Source organism: Lithobates pipiens, unplaced genomic scaffold, assembly GCF_037356315.1.
Source record: "Lithobates pipiens isolate NorthernLeopardFrog02 unplaced genomic scaffold, aLitPip1_a1.2 Scaffold_22, whole genome shotgun sequence".
In the NCBI taxonomy this organism is placed as follows: domain Eukaryota; kingdom Metazoa; phylum Chordata; class Amphibia; order Anura; family Ranidae; genus Lithobates; species Lithobates pipiens.
This window is the reverse complement of record NW_027507784.1, coordinates 123,337,253-123,352,112: the sequence shown is the minus strand read 5'-3', so window position 1 is coordinate 123,352,112 and position 14,860 is coordinate 123,337,253. Positions and strand designations below refer to the sequence as shown.

At 43.1% G+C, this 14,860-nt stretch overlaps 1 protein-coding gene across 4 annotated transcripts in view; it reads right to left on the bottom strand.

The window, feature by feature from the left end:
• Positions 1-14,860, bottom strand: part of HDAC4 (histone deacetylase 4) — a 406,345-nt gene that overhangs the window by 80,238 nt on the left and 311,247 nt on the right. For all 4 annotated transcript variants that reach the window (XM_077448198.1, XM_077448199.1, XM_077448200.1 and 1 more), the window contains 5 exons: positions 11,414-11,662; positions 11,139-11,325; positions 10,920-11,053; positions 10,233-10,338; positions 8,691-8,737 (listed from right to left, as the gene is read on the bottom strand). In XM_077448198.1, the coding sequence (XP_077304324.1) occupies positions 8,691-8,737; positions 10,233-10,338; positions 10,920-11,053; positions 11,139-11,325; positions 11,414-11,662 (723 nt within the window). The remainder of the gene's footprint in view (positions 1-8,690; positions 8,738-10,232; positions 10,339-10,919; positions 11,054-11,138; positions 11,326-11,413; positions 11,663-14,860) is intronic.

Sequence of the window (14,860 nt, the reverse complement as noted above, 5' to 3'; positions counted from 1 at the left end):
GGCATACTTATATTTTTTTCTGCACTCCGGAATTAGTGCTTTATATTTATTTACTTTTTTGGTTTATATTTTTTTAGTTTTTTTATATATTTTTATATTTTAAAGATATAGTGTTTTTTTTTCTTTTTTGCTGGAAAAGGGTTGGTACATTTTTATTAGCCGTATATAATCATTCACATACGGCGTATGCTGATGCAAGGTTTGTTAAACTGCATCTTGCATAATATTTAAAAAAAACCCTTGTTTTGCATACAGTGTTGTATAAAGTTTTTTTGGTAATAAAGGAATTTTTTAAGTGGATACTAGCCTCCTACTGTTCCCATATAATTAAAGATACCTGCCTTTTAAGAAGAATATTAGATTGCTTTTTCCCCCCTTCCCCAAGTATAATCAAAAATACTACACCATGGGGGAATTCTCTTTTATTTGAGGAATTACTAGTGGATATAAAGATCTACCTGCATCTCGTTATAAAAAAATCCTGAGGAGGACCCGTGGAATATACAGCTGGTCGGTGGAATCTCCGGATAAACGGGATACAGATTATGGGCGTATAACCCCTTAGGGGGTGAATGGATCTGGTGAGTGGGGATCCTTGAGGGGGACCAAGCACGAAAGTCACTAATATAAGCGCAGGCACTCTCACGAAAGTCACCTTTCCTGTATTTTGAAGAGCTGTAATGGCACATTGATACGGCTATAGAAGACTCACTGTGGACTGAATTTTCTGATATATACACTGGTTATTCTGTATACATATTTGTTTTATTGATTTTTACACAATTGTACATGGCTGTGGATCGGTGCATATATCACTGGACTTAATTGGACTTTTCATATTTTTGTGTATACATCACTGGATTTAATTTGGATTTTTTATATTTTTGTTCACATTTATTTTTGGTCACATTTTTCACATTTACCAATGCAGGAGGATTTGGGATATTTAGCACAAATCTTTGTATAAAAATTGAAGGTAGCTTTACTTCCCATTAAGGAAGTGACTTTTGCACTATATAACACTTGGAAGCTTATTCTTCCCCCCATTTTTTTGGGTTTTTTTCTAGTGTTTTGCCCTCTTTTCTTGGGCCTTTTGTGAGGTTTGCCCCTGTGTTTTTTTGTTTGGGTTTTTTATAAATATTTTTTATTTTTTTTGTTCTGGGTGCGGTAGAGGTTTTATTAACCATTTATCACTTTTTTTCCCCTTTTTTCACTTTTTCACTTCTTACTCACATTTTATTTAAAGCATATAAGTAATAAAACTATATGTAGAATAAGTGGTATCAGCACACCTAGTAGAGGAGATATAAAGTGGTTATAACCACTTGTGACTTGAGTTTGAGGTATTGGATAAGTGGGGTGGTGCTGAGTTAAAATACGGAACACGGGTTCAATTTACGTAGCCCCTGGGGACAGTTTGAGGTAATAGACATAAAAGTTTGAGGAAATAAGTAGTGATATTGGAAGTTGTTGGTTGGAGGTAGCGCCAGTAACCCATAATTAAGAACCATAATATGCTGTTATGCCATTACCTTCAGGTGGACACTGGTAAAAGCTTTTCTGAGAACACCCAGTGCACCCTAACATAACCCCAACCACTCCAGGAGACTCCAGTTTTGTAGAAAGCAAAAAGAAATAGAGAAGAGGAATCTGTGTCATGTACTGGACTTCAAGATATGGAGTTTACAGGCAAGTCCAAATTGCCATTATCCTAATTGTGCAGTACAGCAGGACATGATGTAATAGACCATGAGACATCCCCAAGCAATAAACTGAGGGGGGTGAGCAGGGAGGACAAAGAGGGACCGTTTAGTTTTTTCTGTAGGAAGATGCGACAGATGGGTAAACCCCAACTGCTCTTACCGTAACCAGTAGGGGTGCACAAATGTTTTTTTTGGTGCCGAAACCGATACCGAAAATGAAAAATACACTAGGCCGAAAAACGAAACTGATACCGAAACAGCACAGATACCGAAACATATTTTTTAAAAAAATATTTTTATACAGGAGATGGTCAGAGACTGGAGACATGGTGCAAGAGATGGTCAGAGACTGGGGACATGGTGCAAGAGATGGTCAGAGACTGGGGACATGGTGCAAGAGATGGTCAGAGACTGGGGACATGGTGCAAGAGATGGTCAGAGACTGGGGACATGGTGCAAGAGATGGTCAGAGACTGGGGACATGGTGCAAGAGATGGTCAGAGACTGGGGACATGGTGCAAGAGATGGTCAGAGACTGGGGACATGGTGCAAGAGATGGTCAGAGACTGGGGACATGGTGCAAGAGATGGTCAGAGACTGGGGACATGGTGCAAGAGATGGTCAGAGACTGGGGACATGGTGCAAGAGATGGTCAGAGACTGGGGACATGGTGCAAGAGATGGTCAGAGACTGGGGACATGGTACAAGAGATGGTCAGAGACTGGGGACATGGTACAAGAGATGGTCAGAGACTGGGGACATGGTACAAGAGATGGTCAGAGACTGGGGACATGGTACAAGAGATGGTCAGAGACTGGGGACATGGTACAAGAGATGGTCAGAGACTGGGGACATGGTACAAGAGGTGGTCAGAGACAGGGGACATGGTACAAGAGGTGATCAGAGACAGGGGACATGGTACAGGAGGTGGACAGAGACAGGGGACATGGTAAAGGAGGTGGTCAGAGACAGAGGACGTGGTACAGGAGGCGTCCCCCATTGCAAGAAAGGGGACATGGTGCAAGAGATGGTCAGAGACAGAGGACGTGGTACAGGAGGCGTCCCCCATTGCAGGCCAGCGTGGCCCATTGCAGGCCAGTGTGCCTGTGCCCCATTGCAGCCAGTGTGCCTGTGCCCCATTGCAGCCAGTGTGCCCCATTTCGCAGCCAGCGTGCCTGTGCCCCATTTTGCAGCCAGCGTGCCTGTGCCCCATTTTGCAGCCAGCGTGCCTGTGCCCCATTTTGCAGCCAGCGTGCCTGTGCCCCATTTTGCAGCCAGCGTGCCTGTGCCCCATTTTGCAGCCAGTGTGCCTGTGTCCCATTTTGCAGCCAGTGTATCCGATTGCAGCCAGTGTGCCTGTGTCCCATTTTGCAGCCAGCCTGTGCAGGGAAGAGAGGAGAGCCGCCTCCGCCGCCTGTTTGATCACAGCGCGGGGAACATCACAGCTTTCATTTCAATAGCTGTGTGTTCCCGGCTGTGCTGTCACACACAGCCCCTCCCCCTTGTCCGGGCACTTTGATAGACAGATCATCCATCCAATCCTGCTGGTGATCTGTCTATCAAAGTGCCCGGACAAGGGGGAGGGGCTTTGTGTGACGGCGCGGCCGGGAACACACAGCTATTGAAATGAAAGCTGTGATGTTCCCGGCGCTGTGATCAAACAGGTGGTGGAGCCGGCTCTCCTGCGCTATACACCCCCCATGATGGGCGGCACCAGGGGCGTAGCCCTGCCCCCACACAGGCCAAGCCCCTTTTTCGGCTCCATTATCGGACGTTTTTCTCTTTCGGCAAATTTCCGAAAAGGGCATTTTCGGCCGATATGTTGCGGCGGACGAAATTTCGGTGCATCCCTAATAACCAGGCTGTGGAATGAAATCTCCTTGGCATGTTTTGGACTAGGACATAAAGAAGGGAGGACAATGTCTTCAATAAGGTGAAAGGAAGAAACCAGCTTAGGGGTGAAAAAGGGTCTGGGTCTCAGGACCACGTTGTGCCTATGTATGACAAAAAAAGGCTTCTTACAAAAGGGCCAACACACAGACACACTTGACGAAAAAGGCCACCTTAGTCGTGAGATTCCCCAATGGGATATGCCAAAACTGGTCAAAGAGGTTTTTAAAGAACCTAAAGTGCCAAATTCAAATCCCAGGGAGACACAGGAGGTCGAAGTTGGGAATTAACATGAGCAATTCCTTGTATAAAGGTCTTGACAAGGCAGCAAAGCCTTTGTAAATAGAGTGGATAAGCAGTGGCAAAGCTAGACATTATTTTACCAGAGGCAAAGACTCAGTTCAGGGCAGCCCATACTCATGGTGACATGCTATTTAATATCTGCCATGCGTACAGCCCTCAAATGGGTAGCCAGGGTGGTAAAGCCATGGCTCAATTTCCTCCTTTTACTGACCTTCTTTAGATTTTTGGTTGTGAGGGTGGTAAAAACAGGTGGACATGATTTTACAGACACCCCAACCTCTTCCCAGACCCCCCCCCCCTCCCACGTTGCATTCAGTGGGCAGTACTGCCTGTTGAATGCCACTCATTTAATATCAGTGTATTCTGATATCCCCAGATCTTGATGTCAGAATACAGTGTCCTAGTGGCTGCTTTGTGTGGATGGGGGAATCTGATTGTTTTTCATTTAGACTGCTGGCTAAAGGAAAAGAAAACACTCATCTATGTGCAGCTTGAAGAGCTGTAGAAAATGTGCCAGGCTGCAGACAGTGGGCAGAGACAGAATGGGAGCTGGAATGGAAAGGGTGCGAGAGGGGTAAATGTGTCGACTAGTATGGAAACCGAGGCTGCAGCAATGTTTACAGAGCACATTTATGGAGGGGAGAGCAGATAGCAGAAGACGACAACATAAAGTAAAGTAAACAGTGGAGAGGGGAGGAGGATCAGATCAGTGTGAAAGCGTACTGCATACTGGAAGTGTAGACAGAGGGACAAAAAAATGAAACAGGAGGTGACTGGTGTAATAGGAATAAGTGAAAGTAACTCACCAGGAAAGAAGGTGGTGTGACCCAGGAAGGAGAATGAGTTAATGGAAGTGGTGAGGCCTCAGTGAGGAAGGCAAGGGATTCATTATTAGCAATCAGTAGGTGAGATAAAGCAGTTGGAGCAGCTGGAGGAGTTAGATAACCTTGACCTTGTGCAGTGCTAGAATGTACCTGCGCCCCAATAGCCAAGCTCCTCTACAGAATGTGAGAGTCAGTATGTATAGCACTTTGCCAGGGACTAACTGGGGTGTCGGAACTTTACGAGTGTCGGAAAACAAGGCTGCATGATCCCTCCGCAGACCAACTTCATCATTAAGTCCCTGACTAACCAGCTACAAGAGCTGCTAATGTTTAAGCTAAGATTTGAAGAAAACGTACTCTGACATGGTTGCTGATTGGGGTGCTAGCAGAATTTTTTGGAGTGCTTTAGCACACCCATGCACCCCTGAGTGGCAGCACCCCTCTCACTGCAGTGCCTGGGGCACATGCCTACGGATGTCAGAAATTCCCCTTATGTGAAAGAAGCCATAACAGATCTTGCAGACTCCATACAAAATATGGGGACAAGCAGGTATCGGTTCGGGGATTTTATATTCAAAATGGGAGCAAATTTGGATTTTGGACCGTGAATAAGTTTGAGTAAAACCCTTTGATTTTTTTTTTCCCTCTGCAGGAACTGGGATTACTACTCCTTGTGTTCATTGATTCAGGACATTTCACAAGTCTGCATGTCTTTGAAGTGAAAATGTCAGATTGGACAGTGGGAATTAAGGAGGGTGCAGGGGTAAAAATTATATTCTGCAGCCCCTGGAAATGACAGATTGAACACAGAGGTCCAACACATCTGTGATACAAGCCAAAGGCTACCTGACATCCCCCATTTCGTACAGTGAGGCTGACACTTAATTGTGGAGAAGGCTTTTGAGTAAGCTTGGAGAGTTTTGGGGTCCAAGGCTTGTGATGAAAGATGGACTGAGCTTTGGCTTAAGAGGAGGACGCCTGGGAGAAGCAAAAGGACCCCCTTTCAGTGAGAAGGGTTAGTAGCTGTAGTATTTGTAAGCTTATGCTGTTTTTTTGTAGGGTAGCAGCACTATCACCCTAGTAAAGTTATCAAAGGATTCATCAAATCCTTCACTAGCATTCACTATTGAAAGGCATGTGTAAGTGACAACTTTTACAAGCAGACTCAACAGACAAAGCCTTTAACCACAAACCTTGGACAATAGACAATGGTCTGTCCAAGTCATCTAGATATAGTGGAAAGAGAAATTGGAGCACCATATGCAAACCATTTGGAATGATAAAGAGCAAATACATGTTTCTGAAAGAAGCTGTGGCTATTAGGTGACTAGAGCAAGACAGAGGGACGAAAGAACAATGTCCTAGTTGAGCTCGAAAGGGTGAAATTACCTTAGGCAAGAAGGAATTCCTGGCCCTTACCATCTTGTCCATATGCAAAACCAGAAAGTAGAGAGTATTCCCTGACAAAATAAAATGTCAGTTTCTGAAGTGAAAAAGAGAACCAGACAGAGATCCCATGGGGTCACAGAGGAATGACCTGGAGGAGCTACATGTGGACACTTCCTGTAGAATGCTCCTATTTGAAGGAGTGGGGGACAAAAAGCCTCTCAAACAAGATCGAAACGGCAGAAATCCAGCCCTTGTTCTTGCTAAGAGCCAAATGCTGGAAGGAGGGGATTGTTCCTAAGGAAAAACTCTTGAGAGTGGAAGCCATGAGACACACACCAACTGAAGCATGCCTTTCTCATCCATTGATAAGCTTTATGGGAAATAGCCTTCCTAGCTTTTAGTATTGTAGTAATCATAGATTTAGAAATGCCTCTGTCTTTCAAACTTGAACTTCAACAGCCATGCCATTAGAGCCAGCCCGTGAACTTAGGTGGTAAATTGGTCCTTGATAAAGAAGATACTGATGATCTGTAAGAGCTTGGAGCATTCGCCAATCTTGGGTCAGCATACCAACCCTGCCTGGGTCAGTTCAGAGTAATGAGGAACACTGGAATGCCCTTGATCACAATCTAGTGAACAATTCATGTCAGATAGTGGATTCCCATAGGGATCCCTGAATAAACCAGTGAAGTCCAGCATGTCTGTCAGATTTACCAGGTGATGGATGATACAGACATTGGCAACCGGTGGGTGAAAGTTAACACCTAGCTCTTACATGGCCCGTCTCTAGAGGAAAACACTCATACACTAATTTTGTCAAAATACCAGCCATGTCAGTAGTGGTGGTGGGGGAGGGAGTTGTTTAATGCTCAGTCAAGATTAGTAATGTAAAAAAGGAACTGGCTCAGTTAGACCCCTTTCACACTGGGTGGGGGCGGCGTTGGCAGTAAAGCACCGATATTTTTAGTGGCGCTTTTCTGACGTATTTGTGGAGGTATTCAGCCGTTAGCGGGGTGCTTTTAATCCCCTCTAGCGGCCGAAAAAGGGTTAAAACCACCCGCAAAGTGCTACTGCAGCATCGCTTTACCGGCGGTATAGCCACTCTGCCCCACTGATTTCAAAAACCAGGAGCGGTGTATACACTGCTCCAAAGATGCTGCTAGCAGAACTTTTTTTTAGCGTCCTGCCAGTGCACCGCTCCAGCGCGAAAGCCCAAAATGTTGGGAAGGCAAAGAGAAAGTAATGACACAGGGAAAACACAAAGGCCTTATAGTAATAAAAAGGAGTGTTTATCCAACCTGACACAGCAAGAATAGGTCAATACAGACACAGGAACTGGCAGAGCGCTGTCATGGTTCTGATCTGGAGTAAAACATGTGGCAGAATTCGCAAATATATGACATTTGCAAATCAAGTCTAAAGCAAGCCCAAAAGCAAAAAGAGAATTTTAAGGGTTAGCTTTTTTTTTTCTTAAAATAACATATCATACTTACCTCCACTGTGCAGCTCATTTTGACCAGAGTGACCCCAAATCTGCTCTTCTGGGATCCCCCGTGGGCTCTCGTGGCTCCTCCCCACATCACATAAACCCCTCGGAGAAGCGCTTCCCTGAGGGGGTTACTTTGCGGACACACTCACGAGTCCAGCATTTGCGTCCATAGACAGGAATGCCAGACTGCCACGCCCCCGCATCATTGGATTTGATTGATAGCAGCGGGAGGCAATGGCTGCACTGCTATCCGTATAGCCAATCAGGACACAGGGCACCGGCTAGAGCTGGTGTGCTCGTCCCCGGCGTGAGAAAAAGAGGGTTCAGGTAAGCAAAACGGGGGCACTGGGGGGCTCTTGCACTGCAAGAGGTTTTTCACCTCAATGCATAGGATGCAATGAGGCGAAAAACCACTCAGCTGCTGCACACATGCAAAAAAAATAAAAAAAAGGAAAAATCTGAACACAGCATAAAGCCCACTAGTTACTCAAAACAATAAGTTTTCAGTGATGGGGACAGGAACACTGGTATGGCTCTGGCTAGATAACTCCACAAAGAATTCCCAGACATACCAACCTGACCTGAAAGTATCGTTGTGCTAACTGGAACACAATGCAGGACTGTTGTGAAGCAATCCCCAGTATACTTAGTGAACTTGGAAAAATCTGTGCTCGTTGGCCAACTGAAGGGGCGTCTGTGAGGTCTGTTCTGAATCTATCAGTAACCGTTGAAAGAAAAGCCTTTCAAACAAAAAACATCAGAACTGAATCAACATCCATTTTTCTTTGGACACCAGAAAAAAATTGGGGCATGCTGGAAGCAGGAGCGAGGTTATCCATGTTGGCCAACAGTTTTTGTTTGCCAGTGTGCAATTCTCTCATAGGTGGCAGTGTAACGCAAGATAAAATACTTTGTGTGTTACTCAATAGACAAGAAAGAAATGACAAGTTACAAACATCCATTCCAGTTGTCAGATCTTCTATTACACAAATTTTCACTTCAACTGTTATATGTATGCCATGACTTGAATGTGAAAAACCTCAATACCAAAAGATTTAAAACCAAAGTGCCATGGAAGCAGTGAACACTCACCCCAACTCCACCACACGGGAGACGAACAAACATGGAGGTCAAAGATCCTGCATGAGGAAAGGGGAATGTTTTGTGGAGAGAGTTAGTAGCATCAGCACAAAAATGTCCTAATACACAAACCAGAAAACAGTATTGTGAAGTCAGCAAATCATCACGCAAATAGTGCAAATCTCAACACCTAAAGGATAAAGTGCAAATGCAGTATAATTACTTTCATTCCTTACACACAAAGCCAAGAGTAGGGCTTGTATCAGGTATACAGTACTGTGCAAAAGTTTTAGGCAGGTGTAGAGAATGGTGTAGAGCAATGGTTTTCAACCCTGTCCTCGAGTACCCCCCCCCCCCCCCCCCCCCCAACAGGCCATGTTTGTAGGTTTTCCTGTATCTTGCACGGGTGCTTTAAATCAGAGTCAATGGCTTGGTATTTTTGACAGCTATTTCATCTAAGAGAAATTCACAAAACATGGCCTGTTGAGGGTACTTGAGGACAGGGTTAAGAACCACTGGTGTAGAGAATGCTATAAAATAATATATATTGTAATTGTTTATTTTTATAAATTTAGAAAATGCAAAGTGAGCAAACAGAAGAAAGAACTAAATCAAATCAATATTTGGTGTGACTGTACTTTGGCTTAAAAGCAGTATAAATTCTTGCACACTTTCTACACTTGCACAAAGTCAAAGATTTAGTAGGATTAGTCTCAGGTGTATCAATCAATTATACCAAGCAGGGGCGAATGATCATCAATTTGAAGCTGAAACAGCCATTAACTGAAACAGAAAAGGCTGTGTAGGAGGATTTAAACTGGGTGAGGAACAACCAAACTCTGCTACTAAGGTTAGTTTGTGGAAGACAGTTTAAGGTCATAGGTCATACACCATGGTAAGACTGAGCACAGCAACAAGACGTTTCTGCAAACAGAGCTTGAGATTTGGTCAGGATCAATGGTGTCCTCAATACTGAGAAATACAGGCAGATACTTATCCATCAAGCATACCATCAAGACGAGGTGCGATTGGCCCACAAATTTATTCTGCAGCAGGTAAACGACCCCAAACATACAGCCAATGTCCCCAAGCACTATTGTCAGCTTAAAAAAGGAAAAGAGTCATGGAAGTGATTATTTGGCCCCCACAAAGCCCTGATCTCAACATCATTGAGTCTGTCTGGGATTATATGAAGAGACAGAAGTATTTGACGCAGCCTACATACACAGAAGATCTGTGTTTTTTTCTACAAGATGTTTGGAACAACCTACCCGGCGAGTTCCTTCAAAAACCATGTGCAAGTGTACCTACAAGACTAGGGAGGTCACACTAAATATTGATTTCATTTGGATTTCTCTTCTGTTCATTTACTTTCCATTTTGTTAATTGATACACAAATCATTAATACTTATTATTTTGACAGTATTCTTAATTGAAAGCATTTTTCACACTTGCCTAAAACTTTTGCACAGTATTGTATGTACAATACTAAACTTGAGAAAGGTGCCAGTGTTTTGCATTAAACACAAACCTAGTATCAATGCAAGAACTTACCCTCCAGTTTTTGTCTATTCAAAGGATTAGTGCCATAGAGCAGAGTATGAGCCTCAGAGTGGACAGTCTGCAACTCCTCCAAAGTGGCTTTTCTGCCACGTATACACTGCAAGTAATTTGGGATACATGGGTGAATAGCATAAAGGTATATAACTGGCCTCTAGCACTATGTTAGATTAGTAATCACAGTCACAAAGTGGAAAGAAACTTTTAAATGCACAAGCAGTAATGAGAAGAGGCTAAGGCTGGGTTCAAACATATGCAAATTGGATGTGCATCCATCTTGCTTGACAGGCAAGTTTGACCGGCTCGCATTAAAACTGACTCACATATGTCCAGAGCGGCTGTGGTCCGAATTAAAAAGGGTATGGTGCAGGCATGGGTCCAGTTCAGGTGCGAATTCAGGCAAAAATTTGGACCTGAACCAGAGGACAGACATGCACCGGGCCCCAGGCACGAACCCACGGCCGCACATATGTGAACTTGACCTAAAATAAAATTGGACTACATTGGACAATTTGACAGGGTGATTCAGATCTGTAATTTCTGCAAAATATACAAACATATAGCAGGTGTATAATTTTTAAATTTTAGTTTTTTGGCCCTTAAACCAATTTATCAACAAGCATGTAATAATTGTTTAAACTGAACAATCATCTTTCTGTGCATAGACCGTTAAATACTCACCTCACACATGCTCCTCAAACCAGTCTCTTGCAACCTGGACCAGATGCTTTGAATGCGTCCAGCATGCTCTGGATGGATATTTGTGTTTCCACAGATACACTGATGTTTAAGCATCAAGGTGTCATACACAAGACCTGCAATTATTTCAAAGGTCATACTTGAAAGCAACATTTAGCATGACATTATAATCCATATTTAACCAATTTCAAAGTAAGATACCTGTAGTGAACCTGGGCTTAGTGGGAGTTTCCTGAACAGACATTGGAAAGGAGGCAGAGGCTGGAGAAGACTGTGCCCTTGATAGAGGTCTGTGCCCACTAAAAGGCATAACTAATCCAGCAGCTTCAATGGAGGCCTGATAGTTCCTCAGCTGATGAATTCGTTGCTGTTCAAGTAGTAGTGTTTGCTGTGGGCAATAATCATGGGAACCTTAGCTTCCATTTCTTTGGTGGTTTTAGGAAAGTAGACAAAGTATAAGAAGCAAAGTGTAATACCTGTCTGAACAACAGATCCTGCTCAGTCTGTAAGTTATTCGGCTCTAGCTCATGTGCATTTGACTCATCCTCACTCTCTTCTCTCTCCTGCTTCACATGCACAATACTGCCAAGGCTTTGCTCCTTGAGATTGGATGCATGTTCTACATATGGCTCTTCATGTAATGCTTGGTGCTCACGCAGTTCTTCCTCAGTCTCCTCAGGATGGCTTTCATGCTGTCGTGAAACCTCATTTACTTTAGGAATCATCTAAATATAAAAGGTGAAATAAATGACAAAGTAAAAGACACAAAGAGAGCTCAAAAAGACAAACAACAAAAACTTGCCGATAGGAGGAAGAATAATTGTTTCTCATTTTCTATACAAAAAAAGGCTCAATTTACACAAGGAGAACAATCGTTACTTTCAGCTGTAACTATATATCATTCAAATATCATTGGCTTTGGCTGAAATAAACATTTTTTAATAAAGGTCCTTATCTTGATGTGTTAGCTTTGTGACTTGTCAGTAATCCTTCAGAAGTGCACTTCCCACTGTGTACAAGTGGGTCAAAGTTGACTAATGGCTTCTTCTATCTCTCAATGATTACGTTGGCATTTGACAAGGTAGCTCCCAGCTAGGTCTCTGTCAACTTTCGGAGTCCCACTATTTGTGCCCCAAAATTTGTATCCCAAATTTGAAGTCCTCTTTTATAAAAAGCAGTAAGACAGGGAAATTCTACTTGAGTAGGTAAACAACAGTTTTAGAAGATGCAAAGGCAAATTGTACTAGCAAACTGGTCTCAGCTATAAAGTTCCATGGTGGCAGGAGGCTTGAGTGAAGTGTAACAAATAGTACGGAGAGCTCCCATGTTGCTTTTGCAGTTTGTATAAGGAGGAGAGCTAGCATATACATGCATCAGTAAGCTAGTGACCTAGTAAGGCTGACCATAGACAGCTAGAATCTCGGCCAGTTTAGCAGGAACAGGCTGAGGTTCGAACCATTTATGGGCAGGCTGAACATACCAAGTTGATAGATAAACTTGAGTACAACCAGCCTGCTGGAATTTACATGTGATTATTGCTAGCGGCTGGTATAGCTGCTAGCAGTAATCACTTTCTTCATCCCCACTGGGAGAATAGAATTGCTCGGAGGGAGGGATTTCCATCAACACGCTTTCTTTCCTGAAACTCATGGTAGGCATAAATTTGCTTGAACTGAGTCCAGGGAATTATCAACACATTCAGGGACAGTGCAAGAGAATCCTTGGTCCTGGCCACAAACACAGGCAACTTGTTGTTGAGCCAGGAGACCAGGATGTCCACATCCCCATCTCTGACATATCAGTTTGATGATGTTGGAATGAACCTCTTAAGCAGTGACAAGCGAAGTAAACCACCTTTCAGTTCTCTACTCCTGGTTCTCTCCTGGTTCTCTACTTGAACCATGAGATGTTCAGGCCCGTTTTCTTTAATTCTTTCCGACCACTGTGGTATTGTCTGAATGCACCCAATTGGGTATCCCTAAAGAAAGAAAGGGGGTCCAGTGGTGCAGATCTGCTCCAGGTTGTTGACAGGAAGCCAAGCTTCCTTGGGTGACCATATACCCTGAACTGTGAGGGATTGGTTTCCGATCACTTGAAAAAACAAATCCATACTATGTGTGTAGCCACACATTGGACTATAGTTTTAAAATTAAAGTTTCCCATGATTTTTTTTGTTACAAGCTATTGACCAAAGACACCATCATTTTGATGGGAAGAATTTTTCACACTTTTTGATATGATTCTCTTCTCAGATAAATGGGATATATGGTCTTCTAATAGACATTTATTTTTAGACTGATTCTATGTATGACCTTTATAAAGATTTACTACTCTATTTTGAGATATGTTTTTTATTTTTGACTGTATTACTAATTTATAATGTACAGGTTTTCTATACCTGGAATATATGGAATGTTAGGTCAATGACATTGACCACTTCCCTGAACTCTCCTCCCCAGCCAGGGAGGCTTGAATCTGTTGTCATCACCTTTCAATGGTATGATAGAATTGACTTGCCTATTGCAAAGACAAAGTTGCAAAATCGCCAAGCTAGGGAGTTTATTACCTGGCATGAGAGAAGCATTAATAGGCAGAGAAAGGGAGCATGTTTGTTCCTCCATGCCAGCAAGATGCTTTGTTGGAGAGGCCTTGATGGAATTGGACGAATACTACAGCTTTAAAGGAGGCCATCAAAAAGGGCCATACCTCTAATGGAGAATCACGGGGGGGTGTCTCTTTGATCTTGAGGCCCAAGCATGAGACCAGTTTGTTTTCCTGAAGACTTTTGCTTGGGCGGTGTCTAAAATGAGGCCCAGGTACTGCAGGCAAAGGGTAGGTTGGAGAGGAAATGTTTGGATGTTGATTATTCAACTAAATGCCTGACCTGTCTGAATAGTCCAGTGCACATTTGCAGACAGCTGGAAGGAAGATGAAACCTTCAGCAGAAGTTTGAAGATTCCTTGTAACTTGAATGCCCTGAGTTTGTAAGGAGGCAAGAAAGGCTGCACATACCTTTGTGAATACTCTGGAAGAAGAGGATGGGCCAGTGTAACAAGCTGGAAGTGTTTGTCTCCTACTGCAAAGTGCAGAAAGGGCTAATAGAGTGAGTAAATGGCAATATGCAGATAGGCATGTTGGATCACAGATTGCTTTTCTGAGACAATGGGAGAGTAGCTATAACTGAACTTTTGGATTCCATACAAAATTTAGCAAATTGACCTTGTTTAGGGTTTAGAGTAAAGAGGAGAATATTTTCTATGCCAGGGTACATTCCTGAAATACAGGGTTGAGTTGGTTGTTTATTTCTAAGGATGAGCTCAGGCAGTCAGCACTGCGCTGATCACAGGCAGTGAGACATTTTCCTGATCTGTGGCTGCTGAGATCGGGAAATGTTACACTGCCTGTGATTAGCGCAGCGCCGACTTCCTGGCGGGCTCTGCATGTGCGGCTGCAAACACACCTGAACTCATCCTTATTCATTTCCCTTGTCCACTTAGCTGAAATTTCTGTTTGTCAATCTGCAGCCAAGGGCCTGCAAGAGTAAAGAAAGCCTTTAAGATAATTTCAAATTTTCTGTCAGCAAAATCTGTGACTAAAGGAACTAGAGTCTTCTATGGGTACAGTATGATGTTTAATACTGAGACAGTAGGATCTGCTAGCAAAACGTCTACTTTTTTGTGAACTTTTTCCACTGGATAGAGCTTAGCAATGATTCTTGGAGAGGTGAAAATATTTTCTAAAATTACTCCATGTTCGTAGATTGTTGTGAGAAAAGAAGGGGTAAGGTTGGTGCTGCCTACGCCTAATGTGTGATATGTAAAACGAAGTAAATGGAATGAAGTAAAATTATTGTGTACTGTCTCTTTAAATAAAATAAATAAATAAATCACGCCTGTAAATAAATATAAAAATATAAAGTGCAC